Source organism: Phaseolus vulgaris, chromosome 10 (assembly GCF_051622355.1).
Source record: "Phaseolus vulgaris cultivar YP4 chromosome 10, ASM5162235v1, whole genome shotgun sequence".
NCBI lineage: Eukaryota > Viridiplantae > Streptophyta > Magnoliopsida > Fabales > Fabaceae > Phaseolus > Phaseolus vulgaris.
The window spans coordinates 8,961,708-8,977,979 of NC_143507.1; the positions used below are offsets into that span (position 1 = coordinate 8,961,708).

The 16,272-nt window shown below is 34.9% G+C and overlaps 1 protein-coding gene across 2 annotated transcripts; it reads right to left on the reverse strand.

The window, feature by feature from the left end:
* Window positions 1-252: 252 nt before the first annotated feature.
* On the reverse strand, window positions 253-16,070 carry OVA5 (Lysyl-tRNA synthetase, class II). Of its 2 annotated transcripts, XM_068622307.2 has the most exons (14): window positions 15,751-16,070; window positions 15,047-15,265; window positions 14,478-14,589; window positions 9,135-9,243; window positions 8,654-8,711; window positions 7,611-7,679; window positions 6,656-6,763; window positions 6,098-6,190; window positions 5,429-5,533; window positions 3,580-3,786; window positions 3,292-3,386; window positions 2,897-2,987; window positions 1,316-1,486; window positions 253-538 (listed from the first exon to the last, which is right to left on the reverse strand). In XM_068622307.2, the coding sequence occupies exons 1-14, from the start codon at window positions 15,970-15,972 to the stop codon at window positions 446-448; spliced, it is 1,752 nt and encodes a 583-aa protein (XP_068478408.1). In that variant the 5' UTR covers window positions 15,973-16,070; the 3' UTR covers window positions 253-445. The 2 variants fall into 2 exon arrangements, 1 of the variants encoding a protein (XP_068478408.1); XR_016516344.1 differs by lacking the exon at window positions 2,897-2,987 and having other exon boundaries at window positions 15,751-16,048.
* Window positions 16,071-16,272: the final 202 nt, after the last annotated feature.

Below are 16,272 nucleotides of genomic sequence, written 5' to 3' on the forward strand. Positions count from 1 at the left end.
CAAATAAATTTTTAATTAAAAATTGGAAAAAAAAAGTGAAATGGAAAGATAGAAAGAATGCACTTGGATGGAAAGTTATTGTAAGATATGTGTTTTCTCATTTAATTCGGTTTTTAGTTAAAATGACATGAAATTAACAAATTACAATAACTAGAAGTTCAATTCAAATTGGATTATCCTTTTTTAAAAAAACAATTTATCCAATCTAATAAAAAAAAATTATTCGAATTGAATGATAATATACACATCCTCTCTTCCAAATAACTAATCCTTTCTTGATATTCGAAGTGACATGTTTTGCCCTTACCACAAATCAAAACTCCAAAAGGTAATTTGAGGGAATAATAAATAACTTTCATAATGAATTTAAATATAATCAAGGCTGCGCAACAGTGAGATTTAGCAAGGAGAAAATAGTAAGCACAGTGACCTCACAAACCTATCACTATTGCTGCAGCTTGAGTACTGGGAAGGCGATAACATCTCGAATACTGGGAGAATTTGTCAAAAGCATCACGAGCCTATCAATTCCAAGTCCCTGGATTTGTAAATGCCAATTAAAAAGCTACAACAGAAAATGAAAAACAATCTTCTATTCTAACACTGTGGGGCAAATAATGCTCACAAAGATTAGCATTACAATTCAGAGAAGTGAAAACATTAACTTTCATACACCATGGTTGTAGACTATTATTACACTATTATGTCACTCATACACATGCATTGAAATTCCGGTAAATAGTTTATAATTCATTCATTTCTAATACATATGCTCTTCAACAAGAAATTCAATAAACAACTGAAACATAAATTTGAAGATAAAAAGTAAACATGACGATACACACTGAAAATCATAATGGACCTTTACAATTATTAAAGTAATCTTTTTGAAATGAAGATTGATTACAATATAAATGGAACATGATGATTTTTCTCTTAAAAATGTTATAAATCCAAGTAAGAGTTGAAATTTCAATACTGAATAATGAGAAAGTTTAGAATAGAAAAGAGAAAGTTTAGTGACAAAGAAGGAAAAAAGACCAAAAAAAACAGTGTTAAAGATTTTGAGTTGAAAGTGATATCATGTTATCTTATATGGATAACTCATTCCTCAGTGGTTGTGAATCTCCCCAGTCTATCCGAGTAAAAAAATCCCAACAAAAAAATTGACACTATATGAAATTTAATTTGTTATCAATTGCATTGGACAGAATCAGTGCCTTCAATTCGTGACCATGTTAATACCACAAGAAAAAAAATAAAGGTCAAGTCCCACAGCTACACAAAGATACACAATGCAGACTAATAACCATACCATTCCCGAAGCTGGAGGCATTCCGTATTCCAAAGCTGTGAGAAAGTCATCATCAAGAGTTACTTCATATGAGTCATCTTCATCTTCCTTTCCTTCCTTTTTATCTTCATTTGCTGAAACAGCTGACCTCTTCTTTTCATGCTGTCTAATTTGATCTTCCAAGCGTCCCCTCTACCATGTTGAGAAAAAAAACCATTTTATTGCCATCAAAGTACTCAATCACCATAATTAAATTGAGACAGTTAATTAAGTTGACCAGAAATAACCATTAGAGTTCATTCTTTTTCCAAACAAGTGGGCATGGACAAAGTCCATTTTCTATTTCTGGTAGTATTTGGAACAGATTAACGAACACATTCAAATCTCTGTGCATGTCTGGTTTCCAAATACCTAACTTGGTTATCCATTTGAAGTTGAAGCAGATATTTATAGCTTCGGCGTGAACTTAAAATTGGATGTGAAAAAAAATATGGAGAAACGCACGTAGCTAATGCACAATAACAAGCAGTTCTGCATACATTAAATAAGCACCAATTTGATTATGATGCAGCACCAAGTTTGACCTGTTTTCCTGTTGATACGTCATCAAATTTTCATAAATGATGTTGAACTTATCCAATATGTCATCTATCTAGTTAATCTTTTGACGAAACCCCTAAGGAGAAACTTGATTTTAGAAACATCAAGGGAATGGGACTTAAGCTACTCACAAACAAACAAGTGATGGAAATCAACCTTTGTGATTGGAGATCCCATGAATAAGGTTCATATGGGTAAAAACAAATCACTTGTTAATTCTGCTAGCACTAAAATTGATTTAAAATCAACTTTGTCCATTCCTATGGTGTGTCAAAGAGCTAGATACTGCATCATTGAAAGAATAAACTTTGTAGCTAAATTCTATGTAGTATAAGGAATTTTAACTTTGAACAAGGTTTTCATATCCCTATGGGTGACCTAATTTGCAGCATACCATTAATGAAATCACCTATACAAGTGTCGAGTGTGGCTGCTTGCATGTGATCTTGGCAAGATCTCTAAAACCACTCAAGAATATCGAGCACACGCATAGCCTTGTAAACGCAACACAACAATAACAACAATTGATTAACCCCTAGCACGCACTAAGTGTTTTTGGTTCATATAGTTTGATATACCAACTACATTGTGTGTTAAGTTTCTGATTCATATACTTTGTTATACCAACTTCGATACATTACATCTTATATGAGGCCCAAGATTTTTTTCTTTCTCTCTTGCCTTTTGCAATATGTGGAGGATTGTTGTAAGTTATAAGTATTACAAAAGGCAGATAGTTCCGCATTCCCTAAATTACACACTCTCGAAGGATTTATATACCAAGACACTCCTTAAATTTTCAAAGTGGATAGCAAAGGAGGTGGGTCCGCATGCATGAAGGTGTGGCCTCATTTGGGCTTTCTATGCTACAGCTTTCTTATTTTCCCCTTATCAAGTGGTTGATTATGAGAAACAATTGATGACAAACACATTATATATAAGGTACAATAGAACAAGCTATGCAGCTTGGATCTGAAAAGTTTGAAAACTTTGGGATCTTACCTGATCTATAGGATCAGTCAATTCGGAGAATGCATTGCCCAACTCACGACCACAAATGAAAAGTTCAAATCTCTCGGTCAAACCTGTGGATCTAAATGTAGGATCATGTGTAAGATAGAAGGTGGATCTAATGTAGGATCATGTGTAAGATAGAAGCTAATATCTAGAAACAGAAAATGTGCATCTTTTTCTTATTGATATTGGCTAGGATGCCTTTTTTAAAATATATGTTTGGAAAGTACGTAGTACAACATTTCCAAGTTCATAGGGAATGAGTTTTAATCTGTGAAACAGATATTCTAAATTCAAAAAGATTAATATTTTTATAGTAGGTAGGATAAAAATACCTTCAATAACAGCAAATAACATTATTTGATATTTTGAGATGTTTCTACCTTCTGTGTGGTTTGGCAAGTGGAGATATCTCAATTGGATAGTCTAGAACAAAGGTAGGTTGGATGAGCTTTGGTTCTACAAAAATCTCAAAAACCTAAATAAACAAAACAAAAACAATCTGGTTAGCGGCTGCAAATCAAATTGACAATATAATAAATGCAAAAAGTGCAAACACAAAGGAATATCAATAGATCATCAATTAAAAGGAGAAAAAGTGTAATTACAAAAAAGAACTAAATTTATCAAATGAAAAGAATAAAAACTGGATGTTCGTGAATAAAATCTACCTCATTAAGAAGGAGGCCAACGGATTGGCATGCTTCAATGGAACCTTTATCCTTGTTATCAAGATTCTTTCCAAGGGTATCCTGAGTAACACGCTTTGCAACCTCAAGATCATCTCCAAATTCACTGAAATCGACCCCAGCTATTTCTTTAACAAGATTGTGCATAGTGTCCCTCCTCCAAGGCTTTTCTAGACATATCTCGACTCCCTGTAAGGAATCATTACATCACCTTCAACAAATTTGTTATAAGGAAATAAATTTCACTAAAATGTCATCACTCATCAAACAACAGCTGATATTTACAATTTTTAAGTTAATGCTAAGCCATCATTGAGGGAACTACATGAGAAAGAAAATGTCCAGAATATATAAAAGAACTTCATTTTAAGTTTTAAAGCAATATTGTAAACATAATATCCTCTGTTGGCAGGATGAAATCAGAAGGGCAGCAGGGAAGAAGAATGAGCAAATTTAAAGATAAATATATAAATTTGGTAGTACGTTCAATTAAGATTAGATACATAAAATTGGAAATTTGAAAGTAATTGATAATATGAAAGTTTTACTTAAATAAGGGATGTATCAAATGAGAATTCTTTACTATTTTGAAAAATAAAAACTAAAAATTTGGACTATAAAACTAGACATGGGCAGTCAAGATTAAAAGTTAGCTAGTGGACACATCACCACTTAAAAAGGTCATGTGATTTTTTCTTAAAATCTTGGCCATAAAAATACAATTCTTGACCATACAATATATCTCATGTTTATATTTCCAGTTCTTATTTCTCGTTGTAACAAAAGTTCTCACATGGCATGTTACCTATATGTACACACCCCCGCACACACATATATACACATATATGGGTACATACACCCATATATGTTTATATATAAACATTCTTTGTAATTATATAATGGCTAACTTTTATAAATATAGATTACAAGTATATGAAGATTAGAATTTTAAGTTTTATAACTGATACAATAATAAGAAGCTTCCTCTTATATTCTAAAAATTTCAAAATCTACCTATGTATAGTTGAATCCAATGTAAAAAAAGAAAAAAAATATTGAATAAATAAAACAAAATTGAGAACTTACTTGCCTTTTTAATAAAATGATAAATAAATAAACTTTTAAAGAAAACACTAATGTATTGTTTTGGAATTTATTCATGTTCTGATCTCGTTTATGACAATTTTTATTTTTATTTTTTACTTTAGAGCCATTATTTGATATTGCTTTTATATTGAGTAGTCGTATTATATTGGTAAAAGGGTAACATAACATACTATTATAAATTTTAATGATATTGTAAATTTTTAACAACATTTTTATTAAATTTGAATAAGGAATTTTCTATTATGCCTGTAGGCACAATATAAGAAGTTTAAATAGAAAGGTTTTGTTGGAAAACAAAATATTTATAATATCAAAAACACAAAAAATATACCATACTTGTTTTTTCAAGGGATTTAAGTATTTACAGATGTGTCTTTAGTACTCTTATTATATGCCAATAGACAGCTCCTTTGATTAATAATATATTTCTTTAAATTAAGCAATCAGAACCAATAATTGTTTTGTCAAATTGAACATCCATATATTTAAATATTATAATTATAATATGGTGGTACTCCTAGCCCTCCCTTGCAGCTCAAATTCCCAACATTTGGCCCCAAAATCGGGGATCAATCAAGGAGGGAATAGCATGACCCTTCCTCTTTAAACATTGAACAATAAACAATACTGTAGCATGTTTTATCCATTCCGGAGACTTAAGCATCCCTTCTGACATATCTCACCAATTCAATTCTAGAATATATTTAGTAAGAACAGTGTCTACCTGATAATCAACTGTAAGCTTCCCATGAACTGCAAGAGCACATCGAGTGACAATCTCCTCTGCGAAACTCATCATGCTTTGATAATCCGAGTATGCTTCGTACATCTAAAGTCTAACTAATATCAATATTTAATGGAATGCAATTCAAGATATAGTGAAAAAGGTCATGTGCAAATTGAAATATCAAGCGACCACTATTAAAACAATTTGAAAGCCAAGATATGGGGAAATGTTATGTATGTCCACATCAAGTACTAAACACTAACTAAATATTACTATGGAAACCTCACCGAAATAGAGAACAAAAACTACAAAAGAAACCCAAGACTGTCACCAAGCTAGTGCAGTGATGCTCTAAACCACCACCAAATTTTCCATATCCACTTCTCTTCCCCCACCCCCATTTTTCTCTTATGTAACATCTCCCTTCTCCCCCTCGAGTCCCAAATCTTCTCACATGCCACCTGTCCCAATTTTGTCATGACATTCTCTCTCTATGCTAACTGAATTTTCCACCTCCCGCCCTCTTCAGTTATTCTTCTTTCTCCTCTCATATCAACAGCTAGTTGTTATTGGAAACAGGTTTTCCGCTTCTACAATTGAAATGCACTTTGGGCCTATGTAACGGAAGCTTAAAAATTCACCTCCTGAATCTAAACTTTTACTCACCTCTATAGTTGTAAATTCAGGATTATGACGAGTTGAAATTCCTTCATTTCTAAATATTCGACCAATCTCGTATACCTTTTCAAAACCACCCACCTACCATAAAAAAAATAATTAAAATGGTTAATGACACTTCACTAGAAAAATAACATCCATATTAATGTAGCCAGTTTCAAATTTATAGCGTGAAGAATATATGCTATATTCAACATGAAGAAATTTCAAAAAAGTTTGGAGCTAAAACGAATGAAATTATCCTTAAACAGAAAAGATAACATTTTCTAATTGTTAGTATTGTCAAGAGTAAAATTTCAGGATTCCCATAGCATTTTCAAAATTTGATAAAAGAAACAAGATTTTGACCAGTAATTTTATTCATTTGCACCATATTCAGGATGGATACATACTGTATCTTCCTTTGTTAAGCAAAGAATTACACCCCTAACATGTGAAGTAAAAAGAGGCTAACCCCTCGATACTTCCTTCCAGTGCAAAATAGAATGCTTTTGTGAGCTCTTTCCTGAGCAGGACTTCACAAATAACAATTATGTCAAATCTCACCAGCATTCTCTTCAGATGTAATTCAGTTGCAATTCTCAGATATAAGTCTCTTCCAAGAGAATTATGGTATGTAATAAAAGGTCTGGCTTCAGCTCCCCCAGCTGCTCCCTAGTCAATGAAATTAATCAGTTTCAGGGAAAAAAAACTTCCATGTACAAATGTCAGACTCCTAACGTACCAAATTAATAAAATTACAACAAAAGGCATTTCAGAGAGTAATTACATCATTTATCACTTAGTAGTTGCTATTGAAAGTTGAGACTGAAAGAGCATATGGTATAATCCATAGACAAGGTCCAAAATTTTAAAGGTTTACTATTTTGAAAAACTTCATATAATTTCATTACTACATTTGAGACACAGAAACACTCAAAATAATAATTATAAAAAAAAGGAGTTGGTGAATTGGAACAGAAGCACACATTGAAGCATAAGACATAAATACAATTAAACATGATGACAAAATAAATTTCTAAAAACAAATGGCTATTAGATAAATAATTAGCAATAGCACAACTATAGTTATCATCAAAGGTTTGGTACTTGGTCTTGATTGATAATGAAGGATTCAAACAAGTTCCGGAGACAAGCAAAACTGAAACAGATGTGACTTGGATTGCACTTATAACCCAAATAGTTAGATGCTTGAAAACAAAGCCAACAATGATATGATAAACAAGTCCAACAAGTTCCACGATGCCATTTAATCTTATAACCCCTATATCAATCTGACTTGCATGAGATCCAGTACAATACATAAATATGAAAATAACCAAACAAAAAAGATCATGTCTATCAAGCTAGCCTGTTAGATCAAAACTTCTGAAAGATCCGTGCTCTTTGCATAAATATAAACAGCATATATCAAACAAATAGTAGAGTCCTCAACATTTGAAGATACACTTTTATGTAAATAAAAATGTGTAGCCAGTGTAGGTACATTAAAACAACAAACCTGCAAAACTGGAGTTTCAACTTCAATAAAACCTAAAGAATCCATAGTCCTCCGTATCTCTGATACAACCTATTTGAATGAAATTGATTAGAAGATCTGTTTGAATCGGGTTCCTTGCTCAGGCAATACATAAGAGAAGTTCGTTAATCAGTCTAAATGGACAGAAGGTGAGCCTATGATCCCTGAAACCAAAATTCTAAATCTTCTTTCAAATCAAATCCAATCAAATATATAATTAAGGAAAAAATGAAAAAGTATCATTAAACTTACAGCCACAAGGTTTCAAGAAAAATACATGTAAACATGTGATAATGTATTACAACCCAAAATAGACATACTGAACATCATTCTTTTACCAATAATAAAGAAAATTAAGTACCACAATGCCATAAGGCTCCTTGCTATGTGATGTTATGCAAGAGGGTCATTAGCATATGCGAAAAGATTTTTCTGGATTCGAATCCATTATGCATGACCAAACAAACTGGTCACCGAGGTTGAACTTTACCGTAGTAGTTTTATCAAAATTCTACCCCAAACAACATGATGCCTATAATTTTTTTTCTTTTTTAGTCTAGTTTATTTTGGAGGAGAAAAACATTAAAAGTGTAAGGCATTCTATATCTGAACTGAAAACACTCTCCTAGGAACTCAAAGTACAATTAATTGACTTTGTTGTTCACTCCACTGAGTCCAATACTCCTTTCACTTTTGCTTAAGAATTGTAGTTTTGACCCTTGATATCCTCCCATGAATTAATAAAATAAATTGTTCTGCTTGATCTGTTCCTTATTCCACATCTATAGAAAAGAACAATACTAGATAGAAAATAGGCACAGCACAAGAAGGCGAGAATAAGATATCTCAATTAACTCAATACGAAACATGGAAACAAAAAATAGTTATTATAACTCAATTAAGAGACATGGGAACAGGAGAGAAAATACACTTAATGAATCTACAACATTACAATTATCTAAAAACAATTGAATACCATTTCGTTTAAACTCTTAAGAGATAAAAAAGTTTGGAAGATGAACCACCTTTGCTCTTTTACGGAGAACATCTGCTACCTCTGGATTTGCGATCATATCTACATACCTAACCACAAGTCCACAACAAACAGTGAAGAAACATTTTAAAAGATAGGCAATCAATTTATAGTCCAAAAGTGTGAGGGACAATTAGAGAAGTCATGCAACGAAGAAGTAATAAGAAATGATTGAACAAAAATAAAAAGAAAGAATAAGATATAATACAAAGTCATACTTCACAAAATAAGAAATAAATAAAAATATAATCTATTTAAAAATTTGAAAGATGAAGATGTTTATTTGAAAAGAAGAAAGAACACGAGTAGATGTAGATATCCTATTACAAAAAAGAGAATGAACTACAGAACAGGGAATAAAAACTAGTGTGGAAGAATTGTAATCATGGTCACTAATAAAATAACAAATGCATTAGTATTTAACAGATTTCAATAGGTAAGGAACAAACACAAATATTAAATTATGAGCTTACCTCTGTCGATAACGTTTATCCATATCGGTTAGTCCATGATATTTGTCAGGAAGTGGAAGCAGAGATTTTGTAAGGATTGCAAAAGATAGGACACACACAGAAAGTTCTCCTGAAATAAGACCAGAAAAAAACATGAGAAGATGGTCAAATGTCTCATAACAATCAGGCTATCAGCTGGCATTTGTCAAAGAGCATATTTGATCCAGTAGATAAAATAAAGATATCAATCTCTGTTAGTGTTAATATATATGTTAGTCTGTTATAGTCTTTGGGCAGTTAGTCTGTTAATACAGCTTGGGTAGTTTCTTCTGTTATTAGTTTTGTTGCGTCTGTAATTGGTGATCCTATATATTCTGGGTTATATATTCTGCATGAGTACGCAATTACATAGTCAATAATATTCTTTTCTTCTCTTATCTTCTTATTCTAAAATGGTATCCTAAGCCAAAAAAAAAAAATTTCTATCATGTCTTCTTCCTCACCTTCTTCCATCACTGCATGATGACCACCTCGATTTCCGTTCATCACTTCCACACTCCCATCTCTCTGAAGCTTACAAATGACAACTTCCTTGTATGGAAACAACAGGTTAGTGCCACCCTACGTGGTCTCCAACTGATGCACTTCTTGGATGGAACCAAGGTCCCCTCTGAATTCCTGACTCAAGAAAATAAATCCGTGACAAATCCTGAGTTTTGTACCTATCAGCAACAAGATCAACTACTGGTGGCATGGCTTCTTGCTTCCATGTCCTCTTCTCTATTAACCAAGATGGTTGGTCTGGATTCCTCTGCTGAAATATGGTGTTCTCTTCTCACTCACTTTGCCTCGCACACCTGAGCCATGGTTAAAAAGTTTCGGCTTCTCCTCAAAACTCCAAAGAACGACAAATCTATCACAACATACGTCACGGACATCAAGAAAATTGCTGACTCCCTTGCTGCGGTTGGATCTCCAATAACTATTGCCGATCATGTGGATGCAATTCTCGATGGGCTTTCTGCGGAATATGATGGCTTCGTTACCGCAATTCTTTCTCGTCAAGATCCATAAACGGTGGATGATCTTGAAGCCCTTCTCCTCGCACAAGAAGAACGTTTTGAAAGGCACAAACTGGCTCAAGACTCCATTCTTCAGGTAAATACCTCCTCCTCCTCTTGGAATCTTAAAAACCAATACAAAAAGAAACCGTTCCACTATAACTCTCGTGGAGGTCAATCACCACATCCTACTGGGTTTCGCCCATCCAATCCGCACCCTCATGTTCGTCCTCCACTCAACCCTGATGCTTCTTGGAATTCTACAAAACCCATCTATCAGATCTGCCACAAACCTGGTCATACGGCAGATGCATGCTGGCGCAGGTATGATTCCCCGGCCACTGAGTCTTATAATGCCAATCTATCTCACTACACTTCTCCAATTGATTACGACGCTACTCCGTCAATTCTTGGGGCACCTTCTACTATAAAAGATCCCCTCTAGTTTCCTGATACTGGTGCCACACACCACAAAACCAAAAACTCCAAGGTCTTTACTCAAAAACAACCTTATCAAGGCCATGATGATCTCAAGCTCGGCAACGGACAAGGTACCCATATAGCTCACACAGGTTTTGTTGTCTATATTGACCCTAATTCTCACACTATGTTCAACCTTCACCATATGTTGCATGTTCCTGCTATCACTAAAAATCTTATTAGCGTATCTCAGTTTGCCAAAGATAATAATGTTTACTTTGAATTTCATGCTAACGTGTGCTATGTCAAACATCAGGAAACCCATCAGATTTTACTTCAAGGAGTAATTAAAGATGGACTTTATGCCTTTCCGCCATCTCTCTCCATGCATACTCACTCTGTTCAATATGCTACTTATACACCTAAGATACCCATTCTACAGCTTTGGCATAACAGATTGGGACACTGTAATTTTACTGTTGTTCAGAATGTTTTAAATGCATGTAAAATTTCTTACACTTCTCAAAAACAGTTATGTGCTCCATGCATACGTGGAAAGCTTCATCAACTTCCCTTCCACTCTTCTCTTACTCAATACACTGAACCTTTGCAATTAATTTTCATTGATATATGGGGTCCTGCTCCCGTCTGTGCTTCCAATGGTGCTCGTTACTATATTTCTTTTTTAGATGCTCACACTAAATATAATTGGCTTTTCCTTCTGCATAATAAGTCTCAAGCTTTAGACTCCCTTATTCGCTTCAAAACTTTTGCTGAAAATCAAACTGGGTTTAAGTTACGTGTTATTCAAACAGACAATGCTAAGGAATTTTTATGCTTCAAATCCTTTACTCAATTGCATGGTATTCTTCATCGCCTCACCTGCCCTCACACACACAAACAAAATGGATCTATTGAACGCAAGCACAAACACATCTCTGATATGGGTCTAACCCTGCTTGTTGCTGCTTCCTTACCCATAAAATTCTGGGGCGAAGCTTTTACCACTGCAACATATTTAATTAATATTTTACCTTCCCCTGTTCTTCAAAACAAATCTCCCCATTTTTTACTTTTTCACACTGCACCAAATTACACTCTATTAAAAACCTTTGGCTGCGCCTACTACCCGCTTCTTCGGCCTTACAACAAACACAAATTAGATTTTAAATCTGCATGTTGCTTGTTTCTTGGGTACAGCCTACACAATAGGGGCTACATATGTCTCTCTCCTACGGGTAAGATCTATATGTCTAGACATGTTGTCTTTAATGAAAATGTGTTTCCTTACAATATACCTGAATATAACTTCATCCCCAACCCCACCATACAATCTGAATCTGGCTGCTCTAATCATCATCTTACGGTTCTCCGTCAACCTGTTGCCATGCCTGTGCCTGCGTCACATAACAACACGGAACTGCCCTCCTTTGTTCCTCGTGATCCTCTTCCTTCTCCTTCGCTGCCTCCCATACAAACTGATACGGGTTCTACAAATAAACACTCCATGACAACTCGCTCCAAGGCTGGTATATTCAAACCAAAAAGTTTCATGTCTCACGTCAGCAACACTCCACCCATTCCCACCTCCATTAAAGAAATCGTGTCTTCTCCTCCTTGGTTGCAAGCTATGACTGATGAATATACACACTTGGTCCTTAACTTCTCTCCCTGCTGGTGCCAAAGCTGTTGGATGCAAGTGGTTATTTAAAAACAAGTACAATGCAGATGGTTCATTCCAACATCACAAGGCCAGGTTAGTTGCCAAGGGGTTCAGCCAAACAGCTGGGACTGACTTCACGGACACTTATAGCCCCGTTGTTAAACCTGCAATCATCCGTCTTGTCTTATCTCATGCCATCTCCGCCAACTGGCATATTCATCAAATTGATGTCAACAATGCCTTCTTGAATGGAGACCTCAAGGAGGACGTCTACATGGTCCAGCCACCAGGATTTGTGTCCACCTCTCCACAATTAGTGTGTAAACTACACAAAGTGTTATATGGGCTAAAACAAGCCCCACGATCCTGGTTCCACAAGCTAAGTACAACTCTTCAATCCTTTGGTTTTCATTCCACCAAAAGTGACGTTTCCTTATTTGTTAAATTCCATTCCTCATACACAATATTCATTTTAATATATGTGGATGATATTATAATTACAGGGTCTTCCATGACAGCAATCCAGCAACTAATCTCGAATCTCAGTGCCTGCTTTGCTCTAAAAGATCTCGGACCTCTTCACTTCTTCCTCGATGTGCAAGTCACGCGTCTCAGAAATGGTGGTCTCCATCTATCGCAACAAAAATACATCAATGAACTTCTTCATCGCACAAAAATGGATGCAGCTAAACCCCTTCCCACACCCATGCAAACTAACCTTCATCTTCAAAAAGATGCTTCCTCCGCCATGCATGATCCCTCTCTGTTTCGGTCTGTCGTTGGTGCCCTCCAATACGTGCTTATCACTCGTCCGGAACTGTCTTATGTTGTAAACAAGGTTTGCCAATACATGCATAGTCCACAAGATCATCATTGGAAAGCGGTCAAACGCATCCTCCGTTACCTTGCTGGTACTCGCACCCATGGCTTGATTATTCAGCAGTGCTCTTCTCCTTCCATTCGTGCCTTCAGTGATGCTGACTGGGGAGGTGACGTTGATGATCGTAAATCCACCACGGGTTACTGTGTTTTTTATGGTCGCAACATCATTGCGTGGTCTTCTCACAAGCAGCGAGTTGTATCGCGTAGCAGCACAGAAGCTGAGTATCGAAGCATTGCAGCAGCTCTCACTGAAGTTCTTACATGAGTTGCACCTACCCATCCCGCAACCCCAACTATTTTCTGACAACTTAGGTGTTGTCCTTCTTAGTGCCAATCCTATAATGCACTCACGCACCAAACATTTCGAATTGGATCTTCACTTTGTCAGAGACTACGTCCAACAACACAAAATCAGTTTAGTCCATCTCCCTGCAAGGTTTCAAATCGCCGACATTCTCACCAAGTCTATCTCTGGCCCTGCATTCTTGGACTTCCGGTGTAAACTTATGGTTGGTGTTCCACCCACATAAGTTTAACGGGGGGATGTTAGTGTTAATATATATGTTAGTCTATTATAGTCTTTGGGCAATTAGTCTGTTAATACAGCTTGGGTAGTTTCTTCTGTTATTAGTTTTGTTGCGTCTGTAATTGGTGATCCTATATATTATGGGTTGTATATTCTGCATGAGTACGCAATTACATAGTCAATAATATTCTTTTCTTCTCTTATCTTCTTATTCTAAAAATCTCAGGTGTTAACTATTTCTCAGTCTGCAATTATCATAACAAGTTCCTAGTAACTTAAAAGAGTAATTACAAGTATATGACATATACTAGAAATCTTCAGTAAATAGACACTCATAAGACAAAAAAAAAATCATATATGAAACCAAAGATGGCTGAGCAAACTCCAGTTGAACATAATAAAACAACTACAAGAAAATATTGTAAAAAATTATTTGGTTTAATAGCTTGAGACTTCCAATTTGGGTAAACATGTTCTTTACATTTGTAACCTCTTTTACCTTTTACCTATCCCCTGAACTCTCATATTTGCTAACATACTAGAATTTGTGTATGTATAACATCAGCTGCAAACTTTCAGTATCACAATTTTTATATTATCTTAGCAAGAGCATATGCATGTGAGTTTACAAACATACAACAGTCACAGAATTACTGAAAGTTCTTACCTTTTATTCACACTGAGATAACAGATAATAGGGATGGAAATCTGGGATAAATTATAAATTTTGGGCACAAGATATAGCATGTTGCAAATGCAAGCCATATCAATTTACTAAAAACATATTTTTAGCCTAAAAAATCATTTAATACCTTTTTCTGTGCGTTTTATTGTTCCTCTCACACCTAATATATCACCAGTATCAAGATGCGCCTTTAACTGTTCAAATTGATCGCCTATGAGTCTCTCCTTATCACAATAGAGCTGAAATCATAGATTTTAAAAACTTCAGTTAGCAGCTCTCTATATACCATTCACTTTATCGAAGGACAGTAATTTCTATCCTCTACATGAATAAAATATGCATATAACAATTAAAACTAGATTAAGAACAAAGAAAAATGATAACATACCATAAACTTACAAAAGCCCAACATGTCTTGCTTAAAGTTACTGTTAGAGATTACGTAAATATCCTATTTAGGGTTTGTCTCTTTTCAAGAATTAGACAACTTGCTGACAAAATAAGAGAATGAGAGACATGTGTGAATTCGTTTAATTTACACAATGGGGGCTCTTATTTATAATATGCTTCATAACTACAACGAATAATGGTTTCCTAATTTACATAAATACAGACAGCTCACAATAGCTAATAAATGTCCCCACTTACAATATTTACAGACTCTACCTTGAATGTATAAAAAGAGTAAAACAAAACCTGAATTGACCCAGAATCATCTCTTAGTGTGAGAAATGCAAGCTTTCCGAATACCCTCCTGGCCACAATTCTTCCCGCAACAGATACGTGGTCACTCTCGCTATTTTTTTCCTCACCATTTGCCAAATCTATGTAGATATCTTGCAGCTGACTAGCACCGTGAGTTTTGTCCCATTCATAAGCATAAGGATCAAGCCCCTTGCTTCTCAATTCTTCAACCTACAATCAACCACAAAGAAGGATTGTCAAAACTGATAAGCCTTTCTCCAAAAGAGAAGACAATCTAAAAATAAAGACCCTTAGCTTGTTAGTCCTCTGACAAACACTACATCTCAACCAAAATATTTACATTGTCCAACCATGCATTCAATTTTGCATCCTATCCCCCAGCAAAAAAAAATGCTGCTAAGCAAAATTAGTCTTAAACTTTTCCTTTTTTACACACACGATATTCTCATTTTGCTAGAACTGTAAACAAGCCGGGAGAACAGATAAATATAAAGAGAAGTTTTGATAACAAAATTAACTACAAGGCAATTAATATCATTCCTACATTGAAGTTCAACGAAAGACCATATAACGCAGAATTTTCCAATGTAAAACTCAACTTCAATTCAGCTTTAAACTCATTCATACACGAAACACGGCAATTAGAAGAATACGGAAGAAAACGACACCGTTGCAATTGAGCGAGAGCCACGTACCTTCTTCAAGCGAATGGCTCGAATGGCATCCCTATCGGAAGTCGAAGTGGTGGACGACGACGCCGAGCTCCGGCGATTGCGACCGGCAGCCCTGGTATCGGCGGTGGTGGAAGTTGAGCAGGCGCGGAAAACGAGCGTTCGAGGTGTTCGACGAAATGCGTGAGAGTGAAAGAAGTGCTTCAGTGGGTTCCATGTTAGAGTGCACAGTTTTAGCGCTTCCATTCTCTCTTTCACCACTGCGTCGTACCAAAGAAAGTCTGTTTATTTATCTTTCTGGTTTGGGATGTAGGTTCGACACAACAGTTTGAAATATCTAAATTATTATATTTTAAAAAAAGGATTTCTTTAATATTGAACTTAAAATTGAGTATACATAAATAAATAAATAAATTATTGAAAATGTGTAATAAAAAAAAAAAGTAGTAATATACACACAAAATTTGGTCATTCAATCACAGATTATTTTATAGCTTAATAATCACAAAACATTTAAAAATAACTTTTAAATTAAATATTACTAAT

Coding starts and splice junctions, on each gene's coding strand:
- OVA5 (XM_068622307.2), bottom strand. CDS start 15,972: ATGGAAGCGCTAAAACTGTGCACTCTAACATGGAACCCACTGAAGCAC. Junction 7,680..8,653: donor TTCTCCGTAAAAGAGCAAAG/GTGGTTCATCTT, acceptor TCATTCAAATAG/GTTGTATCAGAGATACGGAG. Junction 5,534..6,097: donor CTGAATTTACAACTATAGAG/GTGAGTAAAAGT, acceptor GTTAGACTTTAG/ATGTACGAAGCATACTCGGA.